Source organism: Odocoileus virginianus, chromosome 7 (genome assembly GCF_023699985.2).
Source record: "Odocoileus virginianus isolate 20LAN1187 ecotype Illinois chromosome 7, Ovbor_1.2, whole genome shotgun sequence".
In the NCBI taxonomy this organism is placed as follows: Eukaryota; Metazoa; Chordata; class Mammalia; order Artiodactyla; family Cervidae; genus Odocoileus; species Odocoileus virginianus.
The window spans coordinates 3105540-3121054 of record NC_069680.1 but is presented as its reverse complement, the minus strand read 5'-3'; the positions used below and the strand labels follow the sequence as shown (position 1 = coordinate 3121054).

The 15515-nt window shown below is 37.3% G+C and overlaps 1 protein-coding gene across 1 annotated transcript in view; it reads left to right on the top strand.

The window, feature by feature from the left end:
- Window positions 1-15515, top strand: part of HPSE2 (heparanase 2 (inactive)) — a 666499-nt gene that overhangs the window by 396160 nt on the left and 254824 nt on the right. The window contains exon 4 of the mRNA XM_070470009.1: window positions 12704-12877. Coding sequence (XP_070326110.1) covers window positions 12704-12877 — 174 coding nt within the window. The remainder of the gene's footprint in view (window positions 1-12703; window positions 12878-15515) is intronic.

Sequence of the window (15515 nt, the reverse complement as noted above, 5' to 3'; positions counted from 1 at the left end):
GAGTGAAAAAGTTGGCTTAAAGCTGAACATTCAGAAAACTAAGATCATGGCATCTGGTACCATCACTTCATGGGAAATAGATGGGGAAACAGTGGAAACAGTGGCTGACTTTATTTTGGGGGGCTCCAAAATCACTACAGATGGTGATTGCAGCCATGAAATTAAAAGACGCTTACTCCTTGGAAGGAAAGTTATGACCAAACTAGATAGCATATTAAAAAGCAGAGACATTACTTTGCCAACAAAAGTCCATCTAGTCAAAGCTATGGTTTTTCCAGTAGTCATGTATTGATATGAGAGTTGGACAGTGAAGAAAGCTGAGCGCTGAAGTAATTGATGCTTTTGAACTGTGGTGTTGGAGAAGACTCCTGAGAGTCCCTTGGATTGCAAGGAGATCCAACCAGCCCACCCTAAAGGGGATCAGTCCTGGATGTTCATTGTAAGGGCTGATGCTGAAGCTGAAACTCCAATACTTTGGCCACCTCATGCAAGAAGTTGACTCATTAGAAAAGACCCTGATGCTGGGAAGGATTGAGGGCAGGAGAAGGGGACGACAGAGGATGACATGGCTAGATGGCATCACCGACTCGATGGACATGTGTTTGGGTAGACTCCAGGAGTTGGTGATGGACAGGAAGGCCTGGTGTGTTGCGATTCATGGGGTCGCGAAGAGTTGGACATGACTTAACGACTGAACTGAACTGAATAATTAGCAATATTGAGCATCTTTTCATGTGCTTTATTACCCATCTGTAGGTCTTCCTTGGTGTTGCCTGATGTCAGTTTTATATGTCCATTCTTCTACATTTATTAATAGATATTCTGTTAAGAAGAGCTGTTCCTCCTTTTCCTTTTATTTATTTAGTGAATTAATATTTATACAAAATGACTTTCAGATACTCATTTCATTCTGTGGGTTATAATCCAGTGCTACCATTATTTATTTTGTTGTTCAGACTGTCTCAGCTTTGGCCAAGGCAAGAATACTTCAAGTGGACTCCTATGTCCTTTTAACATCCCTTCATGATTTTTTTGAGCCTTCCTTATTTTCTGGTACCACAAGATGGTCTATGCTCTTCTCATGTTTTCTCTGACCTGGCTCTGGCATCAGCTATTTTTCCAAGGAACCCTGGTTCCTTTTAGTATAGAATTATATTTAAAAACCAAGCTCTGGGTGCCAGGTGTGTTCATTGATACTGGAGTGTCATTACTTCCAGGCCTGCTCAATGGATAGGAAATGTGTGTAAATATTAAACACACCCATATATACACATATTTTTGTATCTATTCATCTGTACATATATTAAAACCATGAGTTATACTAATACCTCCTTTTTCAATCCATCTCCACAAGGCTTCTTGTAGCCTTCTCCCTTTCCTTATTTAGAACCTCTTTCTGTAGCATAGATTTATGATTTGATTAACCAGGCCCCATTTGATAGGCATTTGGATTGTTTTCAGTTATTGATTACCAAAAAGAGTGCTGTTTATAATGGCTAAGATATGGAAGAAAACTAAATGTCCATCAACAGATGAATGGATAAAGAAGATGTGGTATAGATACACAATGGAATACTATGCAGCCAAAGAAATGAATAAAATGCCATTTGCAGCAACATGAATGGACCTAGAAATTATCATACTAAGTGAAGTAAGAAAGGGAAAGCAAATACCATATGTTGTCGCTTATGTTTGGAATGTAAAATGTGACACAAATGACCTTATTTATGAAACAGAGATAAACTCACAGACATAGAAAACCAACTTATGGTGACCAAGGGGAAAGAGCGGGGTGGAAGGATAAATTAAGAGTTTGGAATTATATAATAGCCAGGACATGGAAGCAACCCAGATGCCCATCAGCAGACGAATGGATGAGGAAGCTGTGGTACATATACACCATGGAATATTACTCAGCCATTAAAAAGAATTCATTTGAATCAGTTCTAATGAGATGGATGAAACTGGAGCCCATTATACAGAGCGAAGTAAGCCAGAAAGATAAAGACCATTACAGTATACTAACACATATATATGGACTTTAGAAAGATGGTAACGATAACCCTATATGCAAAACAGAAAAAGAGACTCAGATGTATGGAACAGACTTGTGGACTCTGGGAGAAGGCGAGGGTGGGATGTTTCAGGAGAACAGCATTGAAACATGTGTATTATCTAGGGTGAAATGGATAACCAGCTCAGGTTGGGTACATGAGACAAGTGCTCGGGCCTGGTGCACTGGGAAGACCCAGAGGGATCGGGTGGAGAGGGAGGTGGGAGGGGGGACTGGGATGGGGAGTACATGTAAATCCATGGCTAATTCATATCAATGTATAACAAAAACTACTGTAATGATGTAAAGTAATTAGCCTCCAAATAATAAAAATTAAAAAAAAAAAAAAAAGAATCTGCCTGCAATGTGAGAAACCTGGGTTTGATCCCTGGGTTGGGAAGATCCCCTGGAGCAGGGAAAGGGTACCCACTCCAGTATTCTGGCCTGGAGAACTCCATGGACTGTATAATCCATGTGGTCGCAAACAGTCGGAGACCACTGAGCGACTTTAAAAAAAAAAAAAAAAAAAAGAGTTTGGAATTAGTAGATACAAACTACTATGTGTAAAATAGATAAACAACAAGGTCTTACTGTATAGCACAGGGGATTATATTCAGTATCCTATAATTAGCCATAATGGAAATGAATATGATAAAGAATACATATATACTTTGTTTATATATGTGTGTATGTGTGTATATATATATGTATGTATATGTATATATGTATATGTATGTATATGTATATGTGTGTGTGTGTGTGTGTGTATATGTGTATATATATACACATACACATCATCATTTAGATGGAATTCTGATGAGATCCAGAGGTCTTATGATACTCACTGACATTTAGTTTTCCCTTTAATCTAGTTAATTTGATTAATGCAGTAATTAGTCTCTAGCCCAGAGCCTTGTATTAATATAATATTGTACTTTTTATTCACAACGTTTTCCAAGTCTCATTCTCCTTCAACAGCTTCAGTCAAATTATAGGCATTTATGCTGATTTCTTTATAACCTAGTTAAGGTTTCGTTCCCCTGACTAAACTGGAGATATTCTTCTTTGAAATAAAATTAGTTCTCAACTTAGAGATAGCTTCACTCTGTGAAATGTCTGTTTTCTTCCTAGGCAATTCTCAACCTGTTCTCTCTTAATAGCTATGATTAAAATGCCCTACTTCTTATTGGTTGTACTCACTAATTCTAATGGTTCCCCGCTAACTGATGATGTCTGTCTGAATTACAAAAGGCAGAGGTAGTTCAGAGTTCACCTCACTCTGTTTTTACTCTCAATTTTTTTTCCCTGACTTCCACCAGAAATTCCTCTGTTCTTCCAGTTTTTATTGAATAGTCACCTGTGCCTCCTCAATATTATTCATTCCAACCTGAACACTTAGGGTAAATTGAGTATATTATTTAAATGCATTTAACAGCATGTAGTAATAGACCATAATCTAGAGGGAATTTGCTACCATGAACAATGATAATTCAGGTTGGATTATATATAGCGTGAGGACAGTCTGCAAGTGGTATTGAATAATCCTAAATAATGCCTCTATGAGTCACACATTTATTAAGGTTTATTGTGTGTTATATACTGAAATGGATGCTAAAAAAGCAGACATGGTACTTTTTTTGGTAAATGCTCCAATCTGCCTTGAGAGAGGAACACAGAACTGAGCAGTGATAGAAAGATTGGCTATGGCTAGATCAGGAGCCAACGAAGAGTGGAGAGAGATGAAAGGAGGGAGCCCCAATGTCTCTATCTTGGGGGATAAAGAAAGACCTCACAGAGAAGGCTATAGATCTAAACTATGAAGAATGAAGAAAAGAAGAGAAATGATATTCTAGGCAGAGATAAAAAGCTTAGAATAGTGAGAGCCAAGGAATAACATGGTTTGTCAAGGAATGATGAGGAGTTCTAACATGGCATAAAGTTAATCAGACTAGTATTTGAGGAATTCTTTGGCCAAGTCTAAGCAAGTATCAGGCAGAAAACATAGTTTGTTTGTTTTAGGGGCTCAACCCAGTCTTACACATTTCTGAATCGAACAAAAATATCCAATTTTGTTAGTGACTACTTTCTTCTTTTGAAAACTTCTTGTGAAAGAAGAGTGCTTCTTCTGTGTGGCTAAGGATTTAAACATGTGTTTCTTACTGTTAGCTCCTAAAGGACAGTACTGAACTTCAAAAAGAGAAACTGGTGCTGAGTTCAACAGAGTTGTTGTTGTTGTTGTTTAATTGCTAAGTTGTGTCTGACTCTTTTATGACCCCATGGATTATAGCCCACCAGGCTCCTCTATCCATGGGATTTCCCAGGCAGTAATACTAGAGTGGATTGTCATTTCCTTCTCCAGGGAATCTTCCTGACCCAGGGATCAAACCCATGTCTCCTGCATCTCCTGAATTGCAGGGGAATTCTTTACTACTGAGCCACCAGGGAAGCCCATTCAACTAGTAGTGTCAGCTTATTCTAATTATGAGCACATGAGAATATGAATAGAATATCAAATCACATGAAAAGCAAAATGTAGAAATGGGACATACTTGAACAGAGCTCAGTTGATACTCTGACATCCTCTGAGGCAACTACTCCCTGCCCCACCCAACCCCTTCAAAGAAAAAGTTGCACTTAGTGGAAAGGGGCATGTTTGGGGTAGGGTTAATACTGGCATGACTTCCTATATATTGAATTATGAAGAGACTTTAATGCCTCATCATGACAGAATTCTGGGGAAGCACAAATTGGAGACAAAATTACCTAGAAAATCACTGTTTAATTCCCAGGTGACATTTGTGCCTCCATAATTTCTATAGAAGAGGATTTAAAAGTGGCTATAAGGAAGGACACTTTCAGTCACTGATGGGACCATCAGTGATGACCAGACCATGGGGTTGCGAAGAGTCGAACATGAATTGGTGACTGAACAACAACATCAGGAAGGAAAAGGATGAAGGCAAATATATAAGTTTTGTTCATGTAGCAATTTGCATAACATATAGAGAGTTCTGACAAAATGTGGCCCTCTGGAGAAGGGAATAGCAAACCACTTCAGTATTCTTGCCTTGAGAACCCCATGAACAGTATGAAAAGACAAAAAAAGAAAGGACACTGAGAGATGAACTCCACAGGTCAGTAGATGCACAATATGCTACTGGAGATCAGTGGAGAAATAACTCCAGAAAGAATGAAGAGATGGAGCCAAAGCAAAAACAACACCCAGTAGATGATGTGACTAGTGATAGAGCAAGGTCCGAAGCTATAAAGAGCAATATTGCATAGGAACGTGGAATGTTAGGTCCATGAATCCAGGCAGATTAGAAGTGATCAAACAGGAGATTGCAAGAGTTAACGTTGACATTTTAGGAATCAGTGAACTAAAATGGACTGGAATGGGTGAATTTAACTCAGATGACCATTATATCTACTACTGTGGGCAAGAATCCCTTAGAAGAAATGGAATCGCCATCACAATCAACAAAAGAGTCTGAAATGCAGACTTGGATGCAATCTCAAAAACGATAGAATGATCTCTGTTCAGTTCCAAGGCAAACCATTCAATATCACAGCAATCCAAGTCTATGCCTCAACCAGTAACACTGAAGAAGCTGAAGCTGAATGGTTCTATGAAGACCTACAAGACCTTCTAGAACTAACACCCAAGAATGATGTCCTTTTCATTATAGGGGACTGGAATGCAAAAGTAGGATGTCAAGAAACACCTGGAGTGACAGGCAAATTTGGCCTTGGAGTACAGAATGAAGCAGGGCAAAGGCTAATAGAGTTTTGCCAAGAGAATGTACTGGTCATAGCAAACACCCTCTTCCAACAACACAAGAGAAGACTCTACACATGGACATCACCAGATGGGCAACATCGAAATCAGATTGATTATATTCTTTGCAGCCAAAGATGGAGAAGCTCTATACAGTCAGCAAAAACAAGACCAGGACCTGACTGTGGCTCAGATCATGAACTCCTGATTGCCAAATTCAGACTTAAATTGAAGAAAGTAGGGGAAACCACTAGACTGTTCAGGTATGACCTAAATCAAATCCCTTACGATTATATAGTGGAAGTGAGAAATAGATTTAAGGGACTACATCTGATAGAGTGCCCGATGAACTATGGATGGAGGTTTGTGACATTATGCAGGAGGCAGGGATCAAGACCATCCCCAAGAAAAAGAAATGCAAAAAGGTAAAATGGTTCTCTGAGGAGACCTTACAAATAGCTATGAAAAGAAGAAAAGTGAAAGGCAAAGGAGAAAAGGAAAGATATACCCATTTGAATGCAGAGTTCCAAAGAATAGCAAGGAGAGGTAAGAAAGCCTTCCTCAGTGATCAGTACAAAAAAATCGAGGAAAACAATAGAATGGAAAAGACTAGAGATCTCTTTGAGAAAGTCAGAGATACCAAGGGAACATTTCATGCAAGGATGGGCACAGTAAAGAACAGAAATGGCATGGACCTACAGAAGGAGAAGATAATTAAGAAGAGGTGGCAAGCATACACAGAAGAATTATTTTAAAAAAGATCTTCATGACCCAGATAGTCACAATGGTATGATCACTCATCTAGAGCCAGACATCATGGAAAGCAAAATCAAGTGGGCCTTAGGAAGCATCACTGCGAACAAAGCTAGTGGAAGTGATAGAATTCCAGTTGAGCTATTTCAAATCCTAAAAGATGATGCTGTGAAAGTGCTGCACTCAATATGCCAGCAAATTTGGAAAACTCAGCAGAGGCCACAGGACTTGAAAAGGTCAGTTTCCATTCCAATCCCAAAGAAAGGCAATGCCAAAGAATGCTCATACTACCGCACAACTGCACTCATCTCACACTCTAGTAACATAATGCTCAAAATTCTCCAAGCCAGGCTTCAACAGTATGTGAACCGTGAACTTCCAGACATTCAAGCTGGTTTTAGAAAAGGCAGAGGAATGAGAGACCAAATTGCCAACATCCATTGGATCATCGAAAAAGAAATGGCATTCCAGAAAAACGTCTATTTCTGCTTTATTGACTATGCCAAAGACCTTGACTGTGTGGATCACAATAAACTGTGGAAAATTCTTCAAGAGATGGGAATACCAGACCACCTTACCTGCCTCCTGAGAAATCTGTATTCAGGACAGGAAGCAACAGTTAGATTGAGACATGGAACAACAGACTGGTTCCAAATTGGGAAAGGAGTTTGTCAAGGCTGTATATTGTCACTCTGCTTATTTAACTTATGTGCAGAGTACATCATGAGAAATGCCTGGTTGGATGAAGCACAAGCTGGAATCAAGATTGCCAGGAGAAATATCAATAACCTCAGATATGCAGATGACACCACCCTTATGGCAGAAAGTGAAGAAGAACTAAAGAGCCTCTTGATGAAAGTGAAAGAGGAGAGTGAAAAAATTGGTTTAAAGCTCAACATTCATAAAACTAAGATCATGGCACCCAGTCCCATCACTTCATGGCAATATATGGGGAAATAGTGGAAACAGTGGCCGACTTTATTTTTTTCAGCTCCAAAATCACTGCAGATGGTGACTGCAGCCATGGAATTAAAAGACGCTTACTCCTTGGAAGGAAAGTTATGACCAACCTAGACAGCATATTAAAAAGTAGAGACATTTCTTTGTCAACAAAGGTCTGTCTAGTCAAGGCTATGGTTTTTCCAGTAGTCAGGTATGGATGTGAGAGTTGGACTATAAAGAAAGCTGAGCGCAGAAGAATTGACGCTTTTGAACCTTGGTGTTGGAGAAGACTCTTGAGAGTCCCTTGAACTACAAGGAGATCCAACCAGTCCATCCTAAAGGAGATCAGTCCTAGGTATTCATTGGAAGGACTGATGTTGAAGCTGAAACTCCAATCCTTTGGTCATCTGATGCAAAGAGCTGACTCATTTTAAAAGACCCTGATGCTGGGAAAGATTGAAGTCAGGAGGAGAAGGGGACGGCAGAGGATGAAATGGTGGGAAGTCATCACTGTCTCAATGGACATTAGTTTGGGTAAACTCCGGGAATTGGTGATGGACAGGAAGGCCTGGTGCGCTGCCGTCTATGGGGTCGCAAAGAGTCGAACTGAGCGACTGAAATGAAGTGAATAATTAGTGATGTTGAGCATCTTTTCATTTGTTCATTGCCCATCTGTATGTCTTCTTTGGAGAAATGTCTATTTAGATCTTCCCCCTAATTTTTGATTCTGCTGATTTTTGAATATGCAGTTCTATGAACTGTTAGTGTTTGTACATTTTGTATACTAATCCTTTGCCTGTTTCTTCACTTTTGTTTTATTAATGGTTTCCTTTGCTATGAAAAAGCTTTTAAGTTTAATTAGATCCCATTTGTTTATTTTTGTTTTAATTTTCATTACTCTGTGCTTTCTGATCTGTATATTTGGACATTTCTTAAGGTTTTATCCTGACATTTTGTCCTACAAAAGTCTCAAGAACTTTCACAGCATCAGCTATCTCAGCACTGTATAGACTCCCAAGCCCCTCTCTTCCATCTCTCTCAGATCTCAGCTCCTCATCTATCTGCGTGCTAGTCGAGGCTCCTTAAAGCTCTGTTCGTTTGAGATGCCAAGGCAATCTGACTATAGGACATAGAGGTATTGGTAACCTCTGATAGAAAGAGTAGACGTCATCTTTACATATCTGCTAGGATGGAAGTGACAACAGATGCTCCAAGAAGATTCCATTTGTTGAGCATCTACTAAATGCACTGTATTCAAATATATGTCATTTTAATATAAACTCCAGAGTATATTTGTTGAACTAGTGAGAATAATTATTAGACTTATCTTTTATCAGTAACTTTCAGTTTCTTACTACACCATTTTCATGCAACAAACAGGATTTAGGCCGTGTGAACTCCTAAGCATGATTGTAAGGGAAATTGTTCTCTGATAGATACTGTAAAGGATATAATGAGATATGGTACCAGCCTTAAGGAACTTGACAGTTTAACTGGGTAAGTGAATCATTCACTCTGGAGAAGTGACTAAATCAAGAGGTAATCCCAAGGTAAGACAATGTCACAGGAGATGTCACAAGGCACTCATATGCCAACAAATGGTATAAAGCCTGAGTTTAAAGAAGGTTGAGGTCACTGTAGGGAGATTGGTGTTTATTGAGGAATAGCTTCAAGGAGGAGGCAGGACTTAAACTTATCCTTCACAAAGTATTTCCCAAACTTCTAGATTGCTAGTTCTCAATTTTTGCCATATTAACAAACTGTCTATATTGTGATTTTTCCAGTTTCCTTTTAACTGACAAGTTTATGGTAAATACCATTTCTTTGTCTTCAATCATGAAATCCACGAAATCACATGTTTGATGTGCTTTTGTGTTTGATATGTGTTTTTCTATTACACATGAAACAAACACAGAAAATCCTCATTATGTCAATCCTTAATCAAATATTGAGTATTTTTCTGATAAAATAATTTAACTTTTGTGGCACAATTTAAAATATTAAAACCATCAAAGTGACCTAGTTAGAGGTTTTAATATTCAAATTGTTTTTTGAGTAATTTATTTTGTTATCATTCTTGTAAGTTTTCTCTTGTTTAGTTAACTGATATAATTCTTCTGGATCTTTTTTAGTGGATTAGCATGTAACTTAAGCATTTATCAATCATTATTTTCATTGATCTCACAAAATCCTGTGTCTTTTCTTCAGATTTGCAACTTGACTTTCCTACAGCTTTGGAAATATACTGGGTTTACCATATATTGGAGAAATTAAAAGCATCATTGATAGTATTAGTGAGGATATTAGTGAGGATGTTGCTAAGTGGAAGGAATGTTTAAGTCAATTCTCAGGTCAACAATGACTATTTTAGTGTTAGGATTACTTTTTTCCTATGTATTCTTTAGCACTAGGGCAGCCTTCTCAAAACATTTTATATCAGAAACATTTGAAATATTCTCAAGGATCAGGGAACTCCTAGATGAAAAGTGTAATCATTTAGCTGTAGATACTATAATCCAATAATAACTGCTAGTGCTCTTTTAAACAGAGTGGTGTTTTCCTGAAAAATCTGTTTAGTTTGGCTGACATTTTAGGCTATTCTTTCGTTGGTCCCCTCTCCCTGCATATTTCAATGGTGTATATAGAATAGACTTCAGTTTTTCCCTTTTAAAATGTCCTCCTTGACTTTTGGTACCTTACCTAAGTAAGACTAGAAGTATTATCAAAACTTTCTGTCATATAAATGCTATTGAGATATAGTATGTGATATATGGTAAGATGCAAGCTTAGGTTTTTTCCTTCCTATTTAAGACTGAAAATGATTTTTTATACAGCCTTTTTAGAAGAGGAAAATAAAAACCAAGTAGTTAACTTTGTTTCTTGAAATCAATCTCTTTTATCCTTTTTATAAATTTAAAAAATTTTAAGGTAAACATAATATGCTTTTTTTAAGTAACTTGTTTAAGTCAAAATGGGATATAATATTTCTAAAGGTAGTTTGTTAGGTTTATTTAAATAACATTTATGAATTTACATTAATGTTGTTTTCAACAGGAAAATAAATTAACAGTATTGAATAACAAAGTTACTAAAACTATATGTCAAAGCAATATGAGTAAAATTATAGCCTAAGACAACATTTTCTAAGAGACTTTGAAAGAAACCATCTTCTTACTGAGTGGCAATGTCAGGATTATGTAGATAATTATAAGATTGATATACACATGTGTTGGTTTCATGATCATTTTAATAGGCCTAAAAATGCACTTTAATTTTAGTTGCCATTTGGAACTAAAAATAAATGATTAAATTTATTTTTTAAAGAATGATTATGTTTATTTCTTTAATGTGACACCTATGCCATTTGCTGTTGTTGCTTATTTACTTGATTCTGGGTTTAACGTGAGATAAGTTCCCATGGATTTTATTTTCAGCTAAAATGAGACAATTTCTGTCCTTTTTCTTGATGCTTCTTAAAAAATACTTTCTCATACATTGTTGTTGCTGTTGTTGTTCAGTCACTAAGTTGTATTCTACCCTGCAACACCATGGACTGCACATGTCAGGTTCCTCCGTCCTCCACTATCTCCCAGAGTTTGCTCAAATTAATGTCTGTGAGAATTATCATACATATACACAGAGATAAAGATGGCAGTAAGCCCTGAAACCCACTTCAAAAACTGATAATGGATATAACCAAATGATCATGGTCCTGCTTTATAAGACTAAAAAACCTATGTGTCCACGCTAAGTTTCTTCAGTCATATCTAACTCTTTGCGACCCACTGGACTACAGCCCACCAGGCTCCTCAGTCCAAGGGATTCTCCAGGAAAGAATACTGAAGTGGGTTGCCATGCCCAGGATTGAACCTGCATCTCTTATGTCTCCTGCATTGGCAGGTGGGTTCTTTACCACTAGCGCCATGTGGGAAGCCCTAAAAAATCTATAGCAGCTGCTATTCGAGCACCGTGGTCACTGGGTCATCTTTTGCAGAACTCCCTAATGACATCTTATAGAGCCCCACGTGGTGCTGCACAGAATCCCATTTGAGAAACTCTGCCCTAGGGACTTGGATAATATATACAAGGATAATGTGAACCCCTGTAATTAATTATTAATCTAAATTTTTTTTCAGTCTGTATACCACTGAAAATTGTGTCATCCGTATTTTGTGAAACAATGTATAAAAGGGCAAGTAAAATCTGGATATGTTTAAAAGAGGGGGAAAAGGCATGACAAATGAGAATAACCAGAACAAAGGCCAGTAGGGCAGGGGTTCTATAATAAATAGAACTGGATAACACGCACAAAGAACTTTTTGACAAAAGTAGAGGGGCCTGAAGTTGGGGAAACATTATGGTTGAGTTGTAGAGGCCTTGAATTGAAGAAAACAAAGGTCTTGAAAATCCACTAAGATTTTGAAGAGTAAGTGAAACTTGTGAAATTGGGAGAAGATGAATCTGGCAGTGTGGGAAGAATCTAGAAGTAGACAGGCAAGTACATTCTTGTGATAATTCATGCAAGTGTAAATAATAGCCAGAACCAGAATGGTGGCCATAGATGTGAAGGAATGGGATGGGTTTGGAACTTAAGGTGAATAGCTTTCATGATATCTGGGGTCAACCTGACAATGAACATAGTACTATTAGTGGTTATGGTATTAATATTTCCATTTTCAGAAATATTAAAATTGTGAAATTGAGTGACTTTTTTTTGGAAGTGTTTCTAGGTTGAGTTGTTTTCTGAGACTCCCCAACCAGTCATCTTCTCTGGCCTTGTCTCCTGACACTATTCCTCTCATTTCATTTCATTAGAGACTACAGATCCCACAGTGCCAGATTTTCAGATTTTTTGAGAACTGTAAATCTAGCTAGTTTGTGATACCTTTCCATTTCTAAATGTTAACAATTCAATTTTTTTAAACAATTAAAATACACTATATCCTATGTACTAGACTTGGTTGCCAATTTGTGACCTTTATCTGGAGTTGTGTATGCTGCTTTCAGAAATCACCTTGAAGTGAACCCTGAACCAAATGGTAATAGTCCCTTTTGGAAGCCTCTGTATAATTCTTATTAGCAGGAAGCTCATAGAAATGTTTTTTTTAGTAGTTAATGTTTTCATTTTGTTGGGATGTTGATTTGCAAGTTACAAGCCTTTCTCTGCTTCTTCCCAGCCAGGTCTCTAGACAAACTTTATAACTTTGCTGATTGCTCTGGACTCCATCTGATATTTGCTCTAAATGCACTGCGTCGTAATCCCAATAACTCCTGGAACAGCTCTAGTGCCCTGAGTCTGTTGAAGTACAGTGCCAGCAAAAAGTACAACATTTCTTGGGAACTGGGTAATGGTAAGTAAGGATGTTATTTCCTCTGAATTGACAAGATAAAGGGTAAAATATAAATTGACTCGGGATATAGTCTCAGACCATATCTAGTACATCCCAGAAAACTACTGGGGTTGTTTGACCATTGAGTTGACTTTCCAAAAAGACCAAACAGTTGGAGAGTAGATTTAGTGAATCACACTATTTGCATCTGCAGTTATCTCTAGTTGCCTTATTCAAAATATAGGGGGAATGCCATGTGTGACTTATAATTAACAAATTGATGTTAAATCAGATATAGCCTATCTGCACAGCCTAAGCTGCATTTTACAGTGTGTCTCTGTGGAACACTGGTCCTGTAAGATGACCTTATAATAATTCAAGAGAGTTTGGTGAAGTATATTCGGGAACTGATCTTCAGTATATGTACGTCTTGAAGGTTCACACTGCACATTAGCATATAAAAGACTCTGCGAAGTCCTCCTGCAATGAAATCTGTATAACATTTTTAATCCAGCTTTAAAATTTTTTTTACTTCAAGATAGCATCTCTCTTTTTAAAATTTATTTATTTTGACCAAGCTGTGCAGCATGCAGAATCTTAATTCCCCTGACCAGGGATTGAACTGGTGCTCCCTGCATTGGGAACATGGAGTCTTAACCACTAGACCACCAGGAAAGTTTCAGCCCAGCATTTAAAAAAATCATTTTAAAAATAGGTTTTGATTGGTTTCAGGGGCATGCATCCTGTGTAGTCACATAGGATCCCATGCTTAGAAGAGAATCATGCTTGATTTAATGCTATCATGCTTGATTTAATGCTCTTCTATTATCATCTTGACACGACTGAGTGACTGAACTGTCATCTTATTTTTTAAATAAAAGGATCTACATTTTCATTTTGCATGGGGGCCTGAAAATTATGTAGGCAGTCATGTTTAATCATTGCAGTCTATGTGTGTGTGTGTGTGTGTGTGTGTGTGTGAGAGGGAGACAGACCTATTATCATCTCATGGAACAATGTTCCATGGAACACACTTGGGAGAAATACTGCCTAAGTCGCACTATTTTTCCTAGCGATACGAATGTATGATTTGTTATATATATGATATTCTGTAAATTCCATGACTGTCTAATATTATTGAGTCAGCTAATATGGATTATAGTTAAAATTATGGATAATTTAAATTGGAAAATATTCTGATTCCCTAATTAAAAGGCATTTTGGTAAATTTTAGAACAAAACAATTGAGTCTAATAAACCAAGAATTCTTTTAAAATTGCTGTTACAAATTGATATTAACATTTTTGTCCATGACCTCGTATATATATGCTAACTCATATTTGTTTGGAGCACTGTGTGTGTGTGTACACATGCACATGCACATGTGTGTTTTTATGCACTCTAGAATTTGAAATTCTCATAAGGAAGCAGGAGATGAGGATTTTTTAAGAACAAGTGTCTTTTTTTCTATCAGTAACCATTTACTGGAATGTAGCTCTCCCTTCCCTGAAGTCGGGGAAACTGGGGGAGAGTTAGCCACCAAATGGAGACTTGAGCTGAACTGAAGCTAATTTGGATACAACGAGCATAACTAGGGTAGCCTGAGATTTTTCATCTTCCCAACCAGTCTAGGTATCATACATTCTAGGACAAAAGCAAGTGTGATGTGGTCAGCTTAGAATGAGGCAAAATTATTACACAGTAGACAAAGACATTTACTGATCTCTTCCCATCCTATCTTCTATTTCATGTCAGAATATCTTGACATTCTTTGGTATTTCGTGTTGTCTACTCATGACTACCATACCTAACCTTACCCTGCTCCTATATTAGACTCTACCCAGCTTAGCTCTTTTCTCCAAACACAACAAAATACTGTTCAAACAATGCATTCTCCAAACAGGACATTATAGCTGTCATAAGGGACAATGTTTAAAATGAGTGAGTGAAAGACAGTAAGGAGTGGTAGTGCCTCTGGTGAGCTACAGAATACATGCTCTGCCTAAACTTTTTGTTTTCTTTCTAAATTATTTCTAAATAAAATTTGTTTGTAAAAGAATCTCAGCTCTATTGTAAAGTAATTATCCTCCAATTAAAATAAATAAAAAGAATCTCAGATGGTTGTAGATAAGCACAAAGCAATTAAAACTTACTTACAAGTGACTGATGGGAGTAATTCCTCCAGGGTTTTTGGTATCTCTGAATTTGGGAGCTTATTAAACTAAGTAAATCTTTAATTGATATAACTGAAGTGATTTAGTGGCAGAAGGTGGGTGGGGAGAATATATGCATCTTTCTGTATATATCCATCTGTTCCAAATAACTGAGAGTCTGCCTCTTTCCATCCTTCCCCAAAATTATGCTGAACAGTTTGGAGATGGAGCTAATTGCATTTTAAAAATGTTCAGTCACCTTAGCCACACTTGATTCTCATCATCATCTTTTTGGTGTCTCTTCAAGGATTAACAAAACAAAGAATCAGTTTTGAGGAGGAGAAAAGGCATGGTCATAGATAAGAAAATAGATATATAGACAGGAATAGATAGAAAAATAACCAAGGCTATGAATTTAAAATTCAATAAGGTAGAAAGTATCTGGTAAGGTTTCTTGTGAGAATTTTCATCAAGATAGATATAGTTTTTTGAGTTTCTAGTCAAGA